The sequence below is a fragment of the Candoia aspera genome, chromosome 2 (assembly GCF_035149785.1).
Source record: "Candoia aspera isolate rCanAsp1 chromosome 2, rCanAsp1.hap2, whole genome shotgun sequence".
Classification (NCBI taxonomy): domain Eukaryota; kingdom Metazoa; phylum Chordata; class Lepidosauria; order Squamata; family Boidae; genus Candoia; species Candoia aspera.
This window is the reverse complement of record NC_086154.1, coordinates 123945316-123965040: the sequence shown is the minus strand read 5'-3', so window position 1 is coordinate 123965040 and position 19725 is coordinate 123945316. Positions and strand designations below refer to the sequence as shown.

The window sequence follows — 19725 nt, the reverse complement described above, 5'->3', positions numbered from 1 at the left end:
GTCACCCAGCCGGCTTTCATGCCTAAGGCGGGACTAGAACTCTCAGTCTCCTGGTTTCTAGCCTGTTGCCTTAACCACTAGACCAAACTTCAAACTATTTAGGTACAATGAAAGCAACACACAGCCTTCATGCAGCCTGCCATTCTTATTACCTCTAGAGCAACACTGGATTGGTCACTAATGTTAAACCAATTTTGATCAGTGCAATTTAACATTTTAAAGCAAAAATAACACAAAATACTGCATTCACTCTAGTGATAACCAAATGTGGCCCTGTATTTTTAGAAAAATAGTTTAGCTATAAAAAATTGCACTCGTCCCAGCACAAAGGGACACCCTAAAGCCAAGCAGAGGTTCATTGAATTCTACAATATCTTAGAGAAGCATCAGATTAGACAGTTATATGAAAATGCAATCAGGGTTTTGAAAGTGGTAATACAGTACTTCTACTTTAGAAGTATTCCTTCCGAAGACAATAAGTTATCAACAATGTTTGTTTGCTTTGCCATCTTTTCCTGCCCCAAATAATTTTCATCCTGTTGGCATGGCCCTGTGGGTAACTGCAGGAAGTTCAGTAATGTTAGCATGCAGTGAAGCTGCAGAAAGATTAAGTGTTCTCTTCTGCATAGGTTTTGTTTAAAATAGCAAGCACAATAGTAAGCACCATTTTGCATCTCCAAAAAAGAGACATTACAATTTTGACGATATTCAAATACCAGTTTATTACATCTGAACAAGTATTCTTTAAAATCAGTTTGAGAGGTTTGCTTTTGCTAGCTAGTGTTGAGTGTTCTGCAAACCATACTGAGAGTGAAGACTCACAAGCCATTTCCATCTGGCCAGCTGCAGTATGGATATAATCTAAGTCTAGGTACATCCATTACTGAAAGAATCGATTCAGAGCTGGAGATTTTACAGAATTTTTTAAAAAAAGACATAAGTAGAAGAAGACACAAGTTCACTTGGCATATGTAACTGCCATGATCTGTTCAAGTAGTTTTAGCTGTAACAAAGTGCTATTTCACATTTCACATAGAAAGAAGGCAGTGTGAGAGACAGAACAGAAAAAAACAGGCTGAAGACTGTCAGACAAGAGACTTAAAACTTGAAGGCATCAGTACTGTCTTGAATTTGGAATGTATATACATCAGAACCAGACTCTGGAACAACATTCTCATCTTCTTCCTGCAATAAAATAGCAAAGCTTAAAATATAGCAGAAACTTTATAGTCTGATACATGCTGTCATATTTTAAAGCACAAATTGGTCCTTGTGTGCATATGAAAAGTACAAATCCTTTCCTGTTTCAGTATAGCGGTGTCCTCAGTGCTGTTACAGAAGATGTTAAGCCCATACGTGGACAAACTTTTATCTACTAAAGTAGCTTTTATTATGCAGCAACTCTGTATGCTGCCTTGAATTTACTTACCTCTGCTGAAAAATATTTTTCAATCAGAGTTGCAGAAGATTTGTAAACTTGCTCATTTTCATGGGATTGTAGAGCTTCAATTTTGTCTAAGCCACCACATTCTTCAATCATGATGCAAAGCTTTTCAGTCTCACCTATTTTTTCAGCTGCCTATAGAGATAATTTTATTTTTAATGACCCATACCTCATTTCATACAAATGAGATATCCTGAACTTCACGTTTTAGGTTTAAACGGTTGTTGGTAATGAAATATGCTATTCCTATTTGAAAATGCTCCCCCCAAACCTGAGGGTGGTTGTTTTGTTAACTTACCATAAAAATGTTACTAATAGCATCCAGAATCACCAGGACTGTTTTGCTGTCTTTAACCACAAGCAGATTCAGTAATGGCTCTAATACACCTGTCTGAACAAGGTAGATGATCTGGCCAATTGTTCCACCACTTGTATAGTTGGTCACTGCCCATACAGCTTCTTTTTGGGATTTAAAGTCTCCCTGTTTTAAGACACAGGAAAGGAGACAGCAATAGAACAGCCTTGAAGTGGTCCAAGAAAGTTTAACATTGGAAAGTTAGAAGTTCTGTGACACGCTCACAAACGTAAATACATGTATAACATTTACAGCAAAGTTATAGCTTTCTGCTATCCCTCTGAAGTGTTTAGTCAATTTATATAGCCACCCACTCAGCACATGACTCAGGGTTGGATACATCATGAAATAATAATCAGTGTGCTTTATTCTGAAAAAGCTGCAGTGTTAAGCAGAGCTATTTCACTGCCTTTTGACCATAGAATAAATGTAAAACCATCAGTTTATTTGCATATCTACAAAAAGATGAGTTAAGCAACCAATACAGGCAGCTTGCATCTTCAAACCTAGCACTTCTCTAATTGGCTTACTAAAAAACTTTGATGCAGCTACATTATACATAGTGAGTTGGATTCAGCATAGCACCTCTTCAATCTATGAAAAGTTTATGATCCAATTTTCCATCTCTTGGAATAAAGACTTACACTTCTAGTTGATTCTCCCTCTGAAATCTCCTACATACCCTCAAAAAACCACCCCAAGGCTAAAAGAACCTTCTGGAACACTATAAGATCCAACACACGAAATTCTACACGGCCAGTGTATTTTAAGAGCACTGGTTAGGTATATCTTTTAAATGAGAAATATGACAGATCAATACATTCCATGTTCTTAAATAACAAAGGTATTACATAGACACTGTATATTCTATTGTTCTTCCCAAAAGTTGAAAGAAATGTGTCACTGAAATATCTAGATATATAATATATTCTTCATAGTCTGCCTAGAATGGTTTAAGACATACATTTTCTCTTAAAAATATACACACCACAGCAGCAAACCATAGGTTTTTAAAGCCAAAGTTCATCCTAAGGCAAAGATGGCACAGAGAAACCTATATATATGTATGATTACTTAGCTTTACCTTTTTTAAAATGCCAACAAGATATGGAACAAGCCCATGGTCCACAACCTTCTGGATCTGATCCTGCCGGCCAGCAGTTATGTTAGACATGGTCCATGCTGCTTCTTTCTGGATGTTGTTTTTGTGGTGGATAAGCAGACTTGGGAAGACAGCTAGTGCTCCAGAATCTATTACAGTCTGAGTTTGTTCATCAGTCCCTGTTACAATGTTTCCTATAGCTCTTAATGATGGAGTCTGGAAAAGAAGTTTATGCTACTGAACAAGGATAATTTGCTACCAGACTAATTTCAGAGACAGTCCCTTTTAGTATATACAGTACTACATTAAATGGAATAAATCCTCCCTGCAGTATGTACTCAGTGTTCACACATGAGACGACCCACCCACGAAAGTCCTAAATACTTTTAATGGTACAGTAGTACTGAGAAACGTACAGTATATACTATAAACTATCATACCACACTATTAAAAGCTGACTAGACCTTCTGCTTCATCACAACCATAAAATACACCATGCTAACAGCAACATTAGAGGAAGACAGTGTACCACTGTCGTAACAGTCTATCGTTCTTAAGTCTACAGCAGGGACCACCTGTGTGGACTTCACATACTTAGTTGATCCAACTGCTATTCTGTTAAGCCAATTCCCCCCCACTCCCCCTTTGGTGCCTTTGAGTCAGTGCTGACTCCTGGCAACTTCCTGGACAAGTCCCTGCATTTTTCTTGGCAAGATTTTCAGAAGTGGTTTTCCACTGCCTACTTGCCAGGGCTGAGAGAGAATAACTGGCCCAAGGTCAGCCAGTTAGCTTTGTGCCTAAGGTGGGACTAGAACTCACAGTCTTATGAAAAATCATGTATGTCCAGATAGAAAATTACAAGGATGCTCCAATTATGTCCATCAGGAGGGAGGTATACCCAGTTCCTCAAGACAACACTATATACTCAAAAGAGCCTGCAATTTGAGCAACATAAACACACTGAAAAGATTTCTAACCCAGAGATTAAAGCTACATTTCTCAAGAAGCTGCTGAGATTACTACACCTGCGGTTAGGAACTGTGCTCTTCTGGAATAGCTCATATGAAGAATTCAAATACGTCACAACCTTCACTAATTTTTTTTAAGGCTATCTTACCATTATTGGAATTTCACCACATCCTAGGAGTTTCACCAGTTGTGGCACTAGGCCAGTTTTGACCACTATTTCAATTCTATCATTTGATCCATCTGTCAAATAAGAAATAGCCCAGCATGTGTCTGCCAGAACTTCATGGTCATGGTGATGCAGTAGGCGAACTAAAGTAGGAAGGATCTGTTCAATAGCTTCAATAGGTGGTGCAGGGTTCTTATTACGGCAAAGGTTTGACAGAGTCCAAGTTACGTTACGCAAATAACCAAGCTGGAAGAAACCATAGAAAAGATTTAGTAAAGCTGAAATTGTTTCACATTTCAGATTTTAGCTCAGAACTCACACTTACAGATATAGAAGAGAGATCAGGAACAGCAAGTAGAGCCAAAAGGGGGTCAAGTGCACCATATTTAATAACTAAGTCTCTGTAAGCAGAGCCATCACCTGAAGGCAGAAATAAAGATAAGAGTGTTAAGTCACATGAAATTACTGCTAATCCAGGACAGGAACACCACCATAACAAGTTGACTTAAGCACAATCCAAGCATTACAAAGCTAGCACAGCTGCCATAGAAAACTACTCAAGAAGGGGAACAAGAAAGCAGGCTTGCTGATAACCCAGCATTAAAACCCTTGGCAAACTAACCACTAGCAACCAGGAGCCAAAGAACTCTGCAGTTACAGATGTTAGTCAGTGGATGCCACCATGTGGAAATGATTTCAACAGCAGCACTGCACAGTTGGATAAAGTCCTGAAATGCATAGCATTGAAATGTACAAAAATCTTCAGGATGCTATAGCTTGGAATTTATATAATTTCTACCTAAAGAACACTCTATTCAAGGTGCTAAGGACAAGGGCACACTTAACAACATATGGCTCCCATATATTATGTGACTTCCCCTCCCCCCTACCCTTTAATGTTATGAATTCCAGAAGAGGCTCTGAAATAGTAATATGTATAATACTTCACTCAGCTCTTAATGTTGAAAATACTGGCACAGGTTTGTTTTTGTCAAAACAGTTATGCACCTATGTGCTACACAAATTTGAAAGAATGTCTTCAATTTCAAATGAAACACATTGCTTCTTTGCATAACGTTACTTACAAGGAACATCAGTGCAATATGCTATTCAGTTTTCTAGCTTACCTGCAATATTCCCCAAAGCCCATACAGCTTGTTCACTAATGTGAGTATGGGGAGAAGCCAGCAGAGAAATAAAGGCAGGAATTGCTCCACCGTCTACTACAGCTTTTGTCTGTTCTGACGTGCCAGAAGCAATATTGGTCAGTGCCCAAGCAGCTTCAAATTGAATAGGGCTGCAGTTTGCTTTTCCCAAAAAGGACACAAATTTTGATATCAAGCCAGCTCTAATAATCTGGTCTATAGGGGGCTGCTTTTCTCGGGATAGCAGTTTCCTATGCATAAGGGGAAAAAAGCAAATTAAGTTTGTCTATTTTACAGAGAGAAAATTTTAATTCCCACGACAGCAGTTGTTAGTCCTGTTTTATCTAAAAAAGTTGACCACTACTGTTTCAGTTAGATGCAGAACAGGGAAATATTCCTTTTTCTGCAAAGTACTGTATACAAGATGTGAAATCCCTCAATCTAGTGGCAATAGGCGTGGATGAGGTTTAAAGACCAGTTTTTGGTACTCAAACAGCAAGTCTAAAGTGTCCTAGAGATTACTTAGACTGAATAAAATATCCTATTACACAGCACCTTAGGTACTCCCAACTAATGCTTTGGGAAGCATATACATTATCATCTTGTACCAGCAAGTAGTGAGAGACATTTCCAGAACCAAATTAGGTTGCTGATTTGTACTTTAAAATTTTAGATATTCACATTACTCTCATTTAACCATTATACATCACACATCAACAGACAACTGGGGTCATATCCTGCATTAAGACACAATTCCATGGATTGCACACTGTGTTGCTAAAACTAAACAAATTATTTTGGTTAACCCATTCAATGAGAAGAGAAAATGTCCATTCTCACTGGTGCTAAAAGAAGTGTATCAAGTTTTCAGCCCTCTTGCTCTAAATACTAGTCTGTATGAAACCTCAGATTTTTCAGTTCTCATCCCCAGTCCACAGCTTGTGTCACACAAAGCGAAATGAATGGTATTATTGACAGAGTTACCTGGCAGCCTGAGTAGCCTGCAGCTGGAATTCTAAATTAGTATTGTTAATGCCTTTAACAATTTCTTCAACAGACCAGTGGACAGCAACCTACAAGGCAGCATTTCAAACAAGTACATGAAGTTTAACAATTACAGTATTTTTGGAAAACCTCACTAGAACAACACCATTGCATACACAGGCCTTGGTTTTACAGTTGCCTTCACTAAGACAGAACAAAATAAGATAATTACTTTTGACATTCCAGTGTTCAAACTTTTGTCCACAATAGTCATACAAATCTAGATCAAGGATTTGTTACTCTAAATGGGTAAGGCCTATAGCTCAATGGTAGAGAACAGAAGGTCTCAGGCTGAATCTCTACCATCTTTATTTGGGCTGGGAAAAACATCTGTCTATATCCAGAACTACCACTACAGCATAAAGTAAACAACACAGAACTAAATGGCAAATCTTCAGAAGGCTTGTAAAATAGGAATTTACCTGATTGCTTCGATTGTTTTCTTGCAGAGGTGAAGTGGCATCATCTGGAAAAGTGCCAACATTTCGCCTTTTAAGCATTTGGTCATCTTTTTTAGCTTTTCTCAGCTCTACATTGACTTCCATCCGCCGTCGCCTCATTTCCTAGTGAACAGACATTGAAAAACTGAGCCACAGTTTTAAAAATACAAGTAGTTGTAGGCAGGTGGCAGTTACTCACATTGGAATCTTTTCCCTTGTTCTTGAATCTGTTCAGACGGGCAGCCATTCCCCCAGCATTCTCATTGGTAGACATTGTGATTGTGACAGAGATATGTCTTTAAACCTGCAAAGATATTAACTTTAACAATATTGATTCCACAACTGCAGTTTGTAAATTACCTACAGCCACCAAACAGTGTATAAGATGTAGAGCCTAACAGTTCTAAGCATAATTTATCCAAACATTAAATGGTGTTTAGTTGTAATTAAATTTTCCTAGGACTACAGGTTTGAGAACATTTAATATACCCAGCTCACTTGGTTTCAAGCTTTATACCTTTGAGTAAGGGGATCAGGGGCCTGCACTGACCAGTAGGAATGAACAGTGGGGCTTTCAATGGATTGAACCATTTTACTTTTCTTTGGAAGGAAATGAGCATACCAGCCTTCAGGGGGCTGAATTTATCTCCTTTACTCTGGATTACATTTACTCTGGTCTCTTTCACAATTTGAGGAAATTCCATTTAATTTGAGAAAGAGAATTTTAGGGAAATACGCATTACACATAGCCCCGTTGTTATCCTCATATCCCCTCCCCAAACACACATCTACTTAACGCCCAGTATTCACACAAGGCCCCAACCCACAAACCAGCCAACCACAATTGTACCCTCGCGTGTTTGGCGAACTCAGCCCTCGTAAATTTATAGTCCAACACGTGAGAACCCAGGAAAGTGAGCTGAGTAAATTTTGCTTAAATGAGCGAGTAAACTAGTCGCGCGACAGTAGCCACTCACACGAACGAAAAGTGTCGTGGACATTTTCCTGGCTAGGAAATGAAGCTTTCGTGAAATAATGTAACACATACAAATGAGCGGCGGCAGAGAAGAAATGTGACCGGAACCGTTCCTGTCTGGAAAGCTCTTTAACATTTCCCAGCCTTTTGATCCTTCTCCACAGAGCCCGTCCACGTTTCCCCCGCTTTCAGACCCGCTAGGAAGCCTCCCCCCGTCCTGCATCTCAGCACACCCTTCGCTCCTCCAGACCCGGCGCGGCTCCGCCACTCACCCGACCAGCGCCCCAACACGTTGTGCCAAGCTGCGAAGCTACCACCCTCGTCCCCCTCCGTGAGGTGTGATTTAAACTTCTTGAGCCTTCACGCTCTCATTGGCGAATTCGAGTCAAAGCACACCTCTCATTGGCCAGTTTGAAAAAATATAATACGCTCAGATCTCGTGCTCCTGAGGGAGGGAGGAATGTGTCTCTCTCGCGAGCCTGAGATCTCGCGATCGTTATATTCAACGCCGACGCTTGAGGTCCGCGGACTACACTTCCCAGCGTACAAGGCGGCTGATACGGGAGAAAACGTTACGATACAAACTACACGTGGGGCAGGATTGACCGTTGTGTTGTCAGTTTGGTTACCGGAGGTTCTTGACTTTTTATGCTCAGATACAGCATTTTTGCAAGTGATGATACTACGGATAGTCTGTTACCGCTAAACGCTTCCAGGCAGGCAGCAGATCAGTCTCAGGCCGGCAGCCCAGGAGGAGGAGTTAGAACGCAGCCAGCCTTCGAATCTGCTCGAGAGGTAGCAAGATAAGGGGGCGGGAGCTGGTACAAAGCGAGGCGAACAGAGGCGTGGTCAAATTCTTAGGGACGGAAAACGAAACTCGGAGAGAAAGGATGGACGTGAGTGGGCGGAGTCATGCGTGGTCGGGAGGGGCGCTTAGAACGCGGCTCTCACACTTTTCTGCCGAGTGACCCAGTGGCCTAATGGATAAGGCATCAGCCTCCGGAGCTGGGGATTGTGGGTTCGAGTCCCATCTGGGTCGTTCGCTGCTCTTGTTTTGCATCGAGATTAGAATTTATGAAGGCGTCTCCCGAGCTTGACGACGCGCTTCTTAGTCTTTGTTCTTTCTTCTCACCATCGTTCTGGAGCGGAATAAAACAAGCCCTTCCCATGTAGTCTGGGCAGTTCATGCATTGGCACAATGAACGTGGGAGAAGGCGGGAGCAAGACACCACAGGAATCTTTCTGGGTTCCCTCTGCTCAAAAACGATTGTTACGCCCCAAATGCTCCCGGGAATCTCTTCCACGCTGTGCGTGGCTGGCTGCAGGCAAACTTGGGCTCGCTTAGAAAAACATTTATTTATTTAATTGATTGATTAATTAGTACCTGCGGTTAACGTGATGTAAAGTTTTAAAAAAACCATTTAAATCAGTGTTTTTCAAACTTGGGAACTTTAAGAGGTGTGGACTTCAACTCCCAGAATTCCCTAGCCATAGATGGCTGGGGAATTTTTGGAGTTGAAGTCGGCACCTCTTAAAGTCCCCAAGTTTGAAAAACACCGATTTAAAGCATCCAGGGTAGGCCTAAAAACTAAACAAAGTAACAACTCAAAAGTCAAAGCAGAGATGGCCTTCTGGAAGGCTTCTGTTTTCAGTATCTTTCTGAATGCAGTTGGGGAAATAAGGGATTCCACAGACCGCAACGTTATGCGAACTATTTGCTGGGACAAAACATAAGAGGAAACAAGGAAATCTCACTCCTGGGGGCTTCTGCACCAAAGTTCCTTCTTTACCAACTTCGTCGGCCTCACCTCAGCAGCAGAGTGTGCTGCCAGTTTGTGGTCAACGAGTGCTCCTTCACTTGCAGTTAAGAACTCAGTCATGAAATGCAAAATACATTCTTGTGAATTAGAAATATGTGAAATAATTCGTTTAAAAAAATGCAATTTGAAACAGACAAACTGCAAGGCATATTCTCTGATGGTTCTTCAAACCTTATGGGATGAATTCCTGCATCAGTTGCTGGTGCCAAGTCTTCACAAAAAGTTCTGGGTCTCATTTTACTAAAGGTTTGCCTCTTACAGTATTTTTAGGGATATACGGCCAGCTGTTAACTTCTTGCACATGTATGTGTGTGCCTTCGAGTCAGTGTTGACTCCTGATGACTGCCTCAACAAGTCCCTGCAGTTTTCTTGGCAAGGTTTTTCAGAAGTGGTTTGCCCTTGCCTGTTTCCCAGGGCTGAAAGAGAGGGACTGGCCCAAGGTCACCCAGCTGGCTTTGTGCCTAAGACAGGACTAGAACTCGCAGTCTTCCAGTTTCTAGCCTGGTGCCTTTATCCACTACATCCACTACACCAAACTTAACCACTATGCAGTTACATCTTTAATCCCACTAAAGCTTTGTTCTGTTTCAGCACTAACAGCTACTGTATTTGAAAAACAGCTTAAGTGATTGTGGATGGAACAGGATTTTTAGCTATTTAACAGTATTTGTAAATGCTGTTACAAAAAAGACTCTTGCAGTATACAACAAAGAGAATGTAATACAAGGTATTAATATAAATATTAAACTAATGAACAATACAACTACAATCAAATGGCTGTCCACAAACTCCCTTTGAGCCACAGGCTCATTTTGAGTCCACAAGCCCTATAATTATTAAAGCTGCTCCAAATTTTAACAGCTGCTTCAGGTATGTTACTTTCTTTTCTCCCTCAAATATTTTGTCATAATTGTTGGAATTATCAGGGGTCAACTCAGCATTGTCTCATAAGCATAAGGGGGTGTCTCTAGCAAACGCATCTCTATTGTGCTTGTGGGATGTCACATGGGTCACCTGATTTTCACTTCCTCCTCTGGCTTGGGGATTAACGATCTCCATTACCTTGTGGGCAGACATGCAAGCAGGAAGAGCTGCAGAATGCAGGTCTCCCCTTTTTTCATCATCCAGTCATGATGAAGTGCTTTCTGCTATGAACCTACCTGTATCCAGATCTACTGAATAAAAGTAAGCTATCTCTATTTTTCTTCATCTAACTACTGTGTGAAGACTGAATTCATTTCTGAACATAATTAAGCTTAATGTGCAAGTTCCTTTTTTGGTTCACGCTTCTACTCTGCAAGATTGCTGTTTGCTGCTTGGAGTTCTTTTATTAACCTTTAAAAACTCCATCAATAATTTCTAGGTAGTTGGCTCCAAACAACTGAACAGGACTAAAAGCTTTTCATATTGTTGATCAGTAACATAGTCTTCAGGTTCAGCTTCCCAGTTTAAAAATAAAATGATATGTTGATAAAAAGTTGGGTCTCAAAATAGTCTGAGTAAGTTTATTCTCAGAGGCATTGGTGTTTTCTCTGAACTGATATTTTTGAATGCTGTGTGGAAAGTTTTACATCTGACCAACTGGGAAAAGACTGCATCACTCTAGTTGCACATCTTATAAATTGGATAGCTTTTTGTAAACCTGTAGGAATTGATTGTAAAGCAACTGATGGCACAGAAATGTCTTCAAAATACCAGTCATTAAAAGTAACTCACAAAAGAGATTCACATTTGTGGCTGTTTTAGCCATTCCAGAAAAAAAAAATCTTGTTTTTCAAAATTTGCATGTAGAACTGGATATGCTCTCCAGAGAAGCAACATGCTACCAGACAATGGTGGCCTAGAACAAGTCCAGATCTAATAGTTTTGACCTTTACATCTTCTGTGATTCCCTCAATTCTGCTTAATTTTTATTAAAATAATGGTAAATAGAGTCTAGTTTCTCCAAAAGTATTTTAAAGTAATTATTCATTTATATCACTGATAATCCTCTAATTCCTAATTTTATAGTCCCATCAACCATGGAATTGGTTTGGATGAATCCCAATTGTTTTTCTCAGTTTTATGGACTAATAGCATATTATCTATGAATCTAATTATTTGTGTAAGGAATCTCCCAGCTACTTTGTTCTGGATCTTCCTTCCCCAACCTGGTGTTCTCCAAAACTGCTGGATTAACTCCCATCATTATTATGTAGCATGGCCATTGGACACATTCTAGTAGCATCTCAAGAGCACCAGATTTGAGAAGATGGTTTGGGATTGGTGAATGGATTCTCCTGTTTCAGCAAGAGCTGAACACAGCCAGCTTGTTCTGAAGTAATATTTCCTCAACCTGTTTTCTCTAGATTTATCAGAGCACAGCTTTTTTCAAAGCTGCTTATGGCATTCGTAATTGTTTAAAAGATGCTTTTGATTCATCTGTGGTTATACTTGTGTATTGAGTTTCATTGATGGGTAAAAATATATGAATCCAATAAATAAATTCCCCTTTACTCATAAAATGGAGGCATTCCGGCTTGTTAAATGCTCACTCCTTTTCTCTGTATTGCCTGTATCATGATCAGCTGCAAGTGGTTGCATCCTTTTAAAATAGGCTTGGAAACTACAAATGTTTTACTAAGATAATTGGTTATCACAATGTATGATATGTTTGAAGCCAATTTAGTAACCTGCTAGAACCGCCGAAATGGAGCAGAGCTTATAACACAGCAGAGAAGCTGGCACAGAAAAAGAATATTATCATAAAACAGCTTCAATGAGCATGTCAGAGAAATACAGGTTATTGATCTTACACACTCAGCCCTCCCAAGAATAAAGAATCGCATGCTTAGACAGATTAGGTTAAGATAAGTAAAAAAGAGTTTTACTGACTATTGTTGCTTCTGTTACATCCATCTTGGTGGAAAAGATGAAGTTCCTTTGTTCTTCTTTTCTTTCTAAATACTTAGTTTTTCCCTAAACTCTCAGCCCTATTTGCTGCCAAGGGCTGTGTGGAAGAAAAGGGCAGAATCCTTCATCAAGGCCCGAGCACATGGGCCTGATGAATGGAGAGCAGAGCAGCAAGCTTGCTTCTCCCTGGGTGGAGGAAGAGAGTTAGAGGGAGTGGGAGTGGGAGTGGCAACAAACAGCTTCCTCAGAGTTGCATTGTGGGACAACTCAATTCACATGCTAATGAGGCATGCTGGATTTGCCAGGACTTCCAACAATGTTGTTATATTATACAATATGTTCAAAGCCTTCAACCAAAATTATTTTAAAAATAGAGATCCTATTACAAGTGATCTTACAAGACTAAAAAAAGTCTGTAGTGTCTTTATTTCAGTCACTGACCAGCATTTTATAATTTTTCTAAGTTACAAGGCTCAAATTAAAATACTGTAAACATTTTCTAGAAGATCAATAGAAGTAAATAAAATGGTTCAGACTGCTAAATACTAGAAATACAAATAGAAGACTATTAAAAATCTAAATACTTAAAAATAATTAACTATACAGTAAAACGTATGAATAAAATCCTAACATACTGACACACTAAATTACTAAGGGAGTATACGTGTATTATATACTGTACTCCCTTAGTGTGTGTGTATATACACACACCACAATTAATCTTTCTGTTGTTCATAAAATAATTTGATATGCAGGTATTAAAGGCTGAATGGAATAAAGGGGACCAACGTAAGAAACAAATGCATTAATAACTAAATAAAATTAATTGCTTGTGAAATAATTTATAAAATTGACCCTCCATCCCCTTATACCAGCCATTTTCTCTGTCACATACACAGAGATGCAGCATAGAAGCACATCCCCCCCTCTCTTTCCAGTAGAAACAGCATGATGGTGATGGGTTGAGGGGTAGGAATTGCTACAATAGGAAGGGAAGAGAAAGGGAAAATAAGTCTGAATGGAGATGAGGGAAAGAAGTATTTGGAAAAGGAAGAAAGAGAAGACTTGTTTAGATGTTACAGCTAATCTTCAATCTAATGTGCCTGTTACTTTTTTAGAACTGACCCCTGCCACCTATTAACACAAACTCTTCTGTTCTTAGGAATGTTTAAAGATTCCATCTTCCGATTTATAGGTAATAACTGGGGGGAAGGTAGATAACTCTGCTAGCACTTGACTTTTTGTGTTACATCTGAGGTCTTCCAAATGACGTTGGACATACTCTTGCCAATCTCAGCAAGCAGGACCAAAAGTGAGGGGTGGTTGCAGTCAGAGTCAAAATGAATATTGAAGCCACATGTAGCTCACTGTTGCCTTAAATGAGGTAGGCAAAGAACTATCTACTTTCACTCACAATATAAAACTGGGAGGTGCAATTTAAGGCATTAGATCCACCCTATACTTTTTGCAAGAATACAGATTAAAGCATTCCCAGTGGCTGTATAGCCTCTACTTGAACACATCCAACAAATAGGAGCCTACCACCTCTTTGGATAATTGGTTTCATTAATAAACTGCTCTTACTGTTACAGTGTTTTTTTCTGTCAGCTCCTGTTATAGTGCCTTTTTTTGTTTGGTCGGGAAAATCTTCCTTTTCCTGCAAGCTGTAATGTGGCCACTCAGTGTACCAATCCTTGTCCTTTTTCTTCAAGCACTATTACAAGGTTGTGTTTGATGCAAATATATTTTGTGGGCAATCGGCTTTTTCCCCTGGTGAGGGAACCTAAAGGAGAAATTATTTGTTTTATTCTTTTGTACTATTTATTTTTGTAAGCCTGTAAAATAAATGTGTGGCAGCTGTATGATTTTCATATTGCTGAATTCTTTTTATTCATTCATCAGAGTACAAGAGCTACTTTGTGGGTCATCCTTTGGTGGGAAAGCAGCATTATGGTGCTCCAAGGACATTAAAAGCTGCTACTTGGCTTCTTAGTCTTGCAGCCTGAAACTGAGACTCACCAAACTGTTAGGATCACATTGGCACCTTCAAGTAATCTTTCTAGGGTTACATAAAATACCTGTCCAAAAAACTACATCTTGGTACATTTCATGAGCATTGGGTATTGGGTGCCAGCCCTGCTGCCTTGGCACTATGGAAGTTGTAGTCCCAGATCCCTAGAAGGGACCAAGTTGAAGAAAACTGGTCTACAGATTTGAGTAATTTCCAGTGTTTTCAATTATTTCCAACTTGACATCTTTGTATGTGCCTACTTTTGACATCACATTTCTAGATTTCTAGCTTCATATGGACTTGTCGCATTAGGATTAATTTATGGTCATTGCTGAGCGTTCTGGGAGAAGTCTGCAAGTATGAGGACACCCAGGTTTAAAATGACTGATTTACTCTTTTTTCCTACCAAATTTTTGGGTGTGCATTTCCATTTCGTCACGTATTCCCTTTATATTTGGTTACTGTCATTTGTTTCTCATTTCCAGCCAATCCCTTACTTGCACTTCTTTTCTTTGAAATCTAATTTCTGGACTTTCCTTCTCCTGGGGCAGTTAAACTGTCACTGAGCTGTTCATAAATCCTTTCCACCCTTACTAAGCTCCCACCGAAAATTGGATAACATCATCAGTTCCTATGACCCTGTTCTTTTTCATATGCTTCCCAACATTCTATGAGGTGGGAGTGATCTTTATTCTTCCATTATTTTCCATTATTTCTTTTTTTTGGCTTCCTTTCCCCCCCCCCACCCCTTTTTAAACATTATTTTCTCTCTCCTTTTGCAACCATTTTTCATTCTCTAGCTGGTGCTATTTTTAATTTTCTTTCCAGGTCTAAATCTTGGCTCTAATTTTCTTTTATCATTACTGACATTTAATACTGTAGAATTTGTGTAAACGTTCATTTTGATTTGACTTTTTTTTTTTTGCTATTTTGCAGCCTTTTCTGATTTCTCCTATCTTTCTCTTACTATACTGATAATTCTTTAATTTTCTTCCTGCTGCTTTCTATTTAGTTCTGAAACCACATTTTTGTTTTTCTTCTCATCATCTTTCTTTCATTTTATTGTGATTTTTATTTATCTGGAACTCATTCTGTTTACATCATTTTCTTTTCCCATTCGGTCTTGTTCTAGTAACTCAGCTATTTTCTTCTTTTATCTTTTTAAAATCATTTGTCCCTTATTCATGTTATATTTGCTATTACTCCTCAACTCTGACTCCTCCCTTTCTGAGATTCAAATTAAAAAGATTGCTGAGGTGCAGAGCCGAACCAATGCCACATTTAACCTTTTTGGTGTTGCACTTGCTTTTATTATTATGTCTCAAGTGTCATGAGTTAGACATAAAATGTGCCATTTTTAATTATGTGTACATATGAACCTGCACTGTACTGAATCTGTCAGTGGTCCAAACAGTGTAGGATTCAATAATGTGACTTCCAGCAAAGTGGTGATTTGCTAAGACACAGTTTGTTTCTCTCTCTTCTGCAAATCATGAAAATGTTTTGGACTGTTAACAACAAGAACTGATAAGCAAAACTGTTTTATGAGGTCCTTGGAATGATGATTTGCTGCATAAACACAAGAAACAGCCTTTTCCTTTTCCACATTCTTTTTCCCCCTATGGAACAGCTGCCTTCTCTCACATAGCCGTCCACCCTAGCTCTGACTTTTGGGGAGTGTGACTTCACCTAAGAAATTACTTAGCCCACCCCCATCAGGGAGTACTTTGGCTTGAATTCCAGTTTGAGTGGAAGATATACTGAGTGATTGTAACTCCATAGAGTCCTTCATCACTACTTTAAGGGATATTGCAAACTCTGAGTTCTTGGTGATATTACAGGCAATTGATCAACATCTCTTGGAATATGCTGCTAAAGTAGATCTTTTGGAAAGGAAATATACTATAGCAAGAAAAGTTTAAAAAGCAAGAAGCTAAGAGTGAGTTATATACAAAGCAGATTAAAACCTAGAAAAAACCAGAGAAAGCAAATAAATAAATAAATAATACGTTGGTGGCCAGCCAAGAAGAATTAGACCAGATCTTAGGTCCTGGGGAAAAATTGGTGTGATTTTAATTAAGAAATCTTCTATTTTTGAAATTGAACAAAGAATTCTGAACTCTGAAGGTTATCATACATTTTTAGTTGTTAAATCAGAAATTGTTAGATAAAAGTTTATGGTCTCATGAAAATTAAGCCTGATATTCTATATAATTGTTTTGCCAATATTTGGGTTACAGGTGGTCTAGATTATTGTATCTGAGAATTTTAATTTAATTTTAGACCCATTCTAGAAGCAAAATAAGATTTCAAGGAATAAAACAAGTCCATGTAGTTGGAATGTTCTTCATGCATACATTTGGGAATTTGATTTGGTGGATATATGGAGACAATTAAATCTAAACAATCAAGACTATAGTTTTCATCTACCCTTCATGGCATGTGTTCTAAGATGGATTACTCTTTAATATCTCAATCAATGGTTAACTTATTTGACAAATGTAACATTAGTCCAAATACAATTTGTGATCATGTAACGCCTTCGGGGCAGAGGGGAAATTCCAGTTAGTGGTATTTTGATACCTCATTGTTAGACCTTCAGGTTGTGAATCAACAACAGTAAAAAAGACATAGACATTTTTTTTTCCAAATAGAGAATTGACTAACATGGGATGCATTTAAAGCATGTATACATGTTTTAAACATAGTAAGACAATAGGGTATGCTTCTTGGAAAAAAAGAGAAAGAATCATGTTGTAGACAGTGAATGAAGTAAGTAGAAGATATTCAAACAAAATGCCAGAATTCACAATCTGTAAATGTATCACAGAAAGCCAGTTTGGTGTAGTGGTTAAGGCATCAGGCTAGAATACAGAGACTGTGAGTTCTGGTCCCGCCTTGGGCTCAAAGCCAGCTTGGTGACCTTGGGCCTTGACCTTGGTGACCCTCTCTCTCAGTCTTAGGAGGCAGACAATGGCAAACCACTTCTGAAAAGCCTTGCCAAGAAAATTGCAGGGACTTGTCCAGGTAGCCTCCGAGAATCAGACCCAATTGAATGGATTAAAAAAAATGTATCACAGTTCTAGATCAATTAAAATAGAGCCTGATCAATTATATGTCTTGAGTGCTGAATATTTAAGATATAGATATAGATAATATTATATATTTGGCTTTTCATTTGAAACAAATGAAATATAATAACAATTATAATAAGAGATCACTTTGATTCATAGTGATTGTACTGAAATTAACACCCATTTTATGGAGTTTTGTAAAGGTTTAGATTCTGTAAACATAGCAATGTCTACTGAGCACTTGCATGCCTTTTAAATGGAACAAATCTTCTCGAAATCTTGGTTGTCTAATACAGTAGTGTAAAGAGACTTAGCTACACCATTAGCCTTACAGTAAATATTTTATATTATTGACACAGTGAAATCTGGAAAGACCCTGCTAGATAGGGTACCTATACTTCAGCAAAGGATCGTTACCTTGTCGTAGTGCTGGAGCTTGAGCACCTCAATGATGCCATGAGCTAAACCGTGAAGGGCCATGCAAGACGGGAAGGTCATGACAGAGAGGTCAGACTAAAGGCGATCCCTGGGGAAGGTAATGGCAACCCACCCCAGTATTCTTGCCGTGAAAACTAAATGGATCAGTACAACCAGAGATATGTCGGTATACCATCGGAAGATGAGACTCCCAGGTCGGAAGATGGTCAAAATGCTACTGGGGAGGAACAGAGGATGAGTTCAACTAGCCCCAGACGTGATGACGCAGCTAGCTCAAAGCCGAAAGGACGGCTAGCAGCCGACGGTGCTGGTGGTGAACGGCGAATCCGATGTTCTAAGGATCAACACACCATTGGAACCTGGAATGTAAGATCTATGAGCCAGGGCAAATTGGATGTGGTTATTGGTGAGATGTCAAGATTAAAGATCGACATTTTGGGCGTCAGTGAACTGAAATGGACTGGAATGGGCCACTTCACATCAGATGACCACCAGATCTACTACTGTGGACAAGAGGACCACAGAAGAAATGGAGTAGCCTTCATAATTAATAGTAAAGTGGCTAAAGCAGTGCTTGGATACAATCCAAAAAATGATAGAATGATCTCAATTCGAATTCAAGGCAAGCCATCTAACATCACAGTGATCCAAATATACGCCCCAACCACAGATGCTGAAGAAACTGAAGTAGAGCAGTTCTATGAGGATCTGCAGCACCTACTGGACAACACGCCTAAAAGAGACATTATTTTCATCACAGGAGACTGGAATGCTAAGGTGGGCAGTCAGATGACACCTGGAATTACAGGTAAGCATGGCCTGGGAGAACAAAATGAAGCAGGGCATAGGCTGATAGAATTTTGCCAAGACAACTCACTCTGCATAACAAACACTCTCTTCCAACACCTAAGAGACGACTTTATACATGGACTTCACCAGATGGACAACACCGAAATCAGATTGACTACATCCTTTGCAGCCAAAGGTGGCAGACATCTGTACAGTCAGTAAAAACAAGACCTGGAGCTGACTGTAGTTGAGATCATGAACTTCTTATTGCACAATTTAGGATCAGACTAAAGAGATTAGGGAAGACCCACAGATCAGCTAGATATGACCTCACTAATATTCCTAAGGAATATGCAGTGGAGGTGGAGAATAGATTTAAGGGACTGGACTTAGTAGATGGGGTCCCAGAAGAACTCTGGACAGAACTTCACAACATTGTTCAGGAGGCGGCAACAAAATACATCCCAAAGAAAGAGAAAACCAAGAAGGCAAAATGGCTGTCTGCTGAGACACTAGAAGTAGCCCAAGAAAGAAGGAAAGCAAAAGGCAACAGTGATAGGGGGAGATATGCCCAATTAAATGCAAAATTCCAGAGGTTAGCCAGAAGAGATAAGGAATTATTTTTAAACAAGCAATGCGCAGAAGTGGAAGAAGACAATAGAATAGGAAGGACAAGAGACCTCTTCCAGAAAATTAGAAACACTGGAGGTAAATTCCAGGCAAAAATGGGTATGATCAAAAACAAAGATGGCAAGGACGTAACAGAAGAAGAAGAGATCAAGAAAAGGTGGCAAGAATATACGGAAGACCTGTATAGGAAGGATAACAATATCGGGGATAGCTTTGACGGTGTGGTCAGTGAGCTAGACATCCTGAAGAGTGAGGTTGAATGGGCCTTAAGAAGCATTGCTAATAACAAGGCAGCAGGAGACGATGGCATCCCAGCTGAACTGTTCAAAATCTTGCGAGATGATGTTGTCAAGGTAATGCATACTATATGCCAGCAAATTTGTAAAGCACAAGAATGGCCATCAGATTGGAAAAAATCAAGTTATATCCC

General features: G+C 39.3%; 1 protein-coding gene and 1 non-coding gene across 2 annotated transcripts; one reads left to right on the top strand and one right to left on the bottom strand.

Moving 5' to 3' along the window:
- Positions 1-703: 703 nt before the first annotated feature.
- KPNA2 (karyopherin subunit alpha 2) lies at positions 704-7987 on the bottom strand. Its single transcript, XM_063293495.1, has 11 exons — positions 7914-7987; positions 6865-6969; positions 6648-6788; positions 6166-6254; positions 5164-5432; positions 4362-4456; positions 4019-4282; positions 2884-3117; positions 1743-1925; positions 1430-1579; positions 704-1185 (listed from the first exon to the last, which is right to left on the bottom strand). The coding sequence occupies exons 2-11, from the start codon at positions 6937-6939 to the stop codon at positions 1099-1101; spliced, it is 1587 nt and encodes a 528-aa protein (XP_063149565.1). The 5' UTR covers positions 6940-6969; positions 7914-7987; the 3' UTR covers positions 704-1098.
- Positions 7988-8607: 620 nt separating this feature from the next.
- TRNAR-CCG (transfer RNA arginine (anticodon CCG)) lies at positions 8608-8680 on the top strand. The gene has a single exon. It is a non-coding gene; the product is annotated as a tRNA-Arg (tRNA).
- Positions 8681-19725: the final 11045 nt, after the last annotated feature.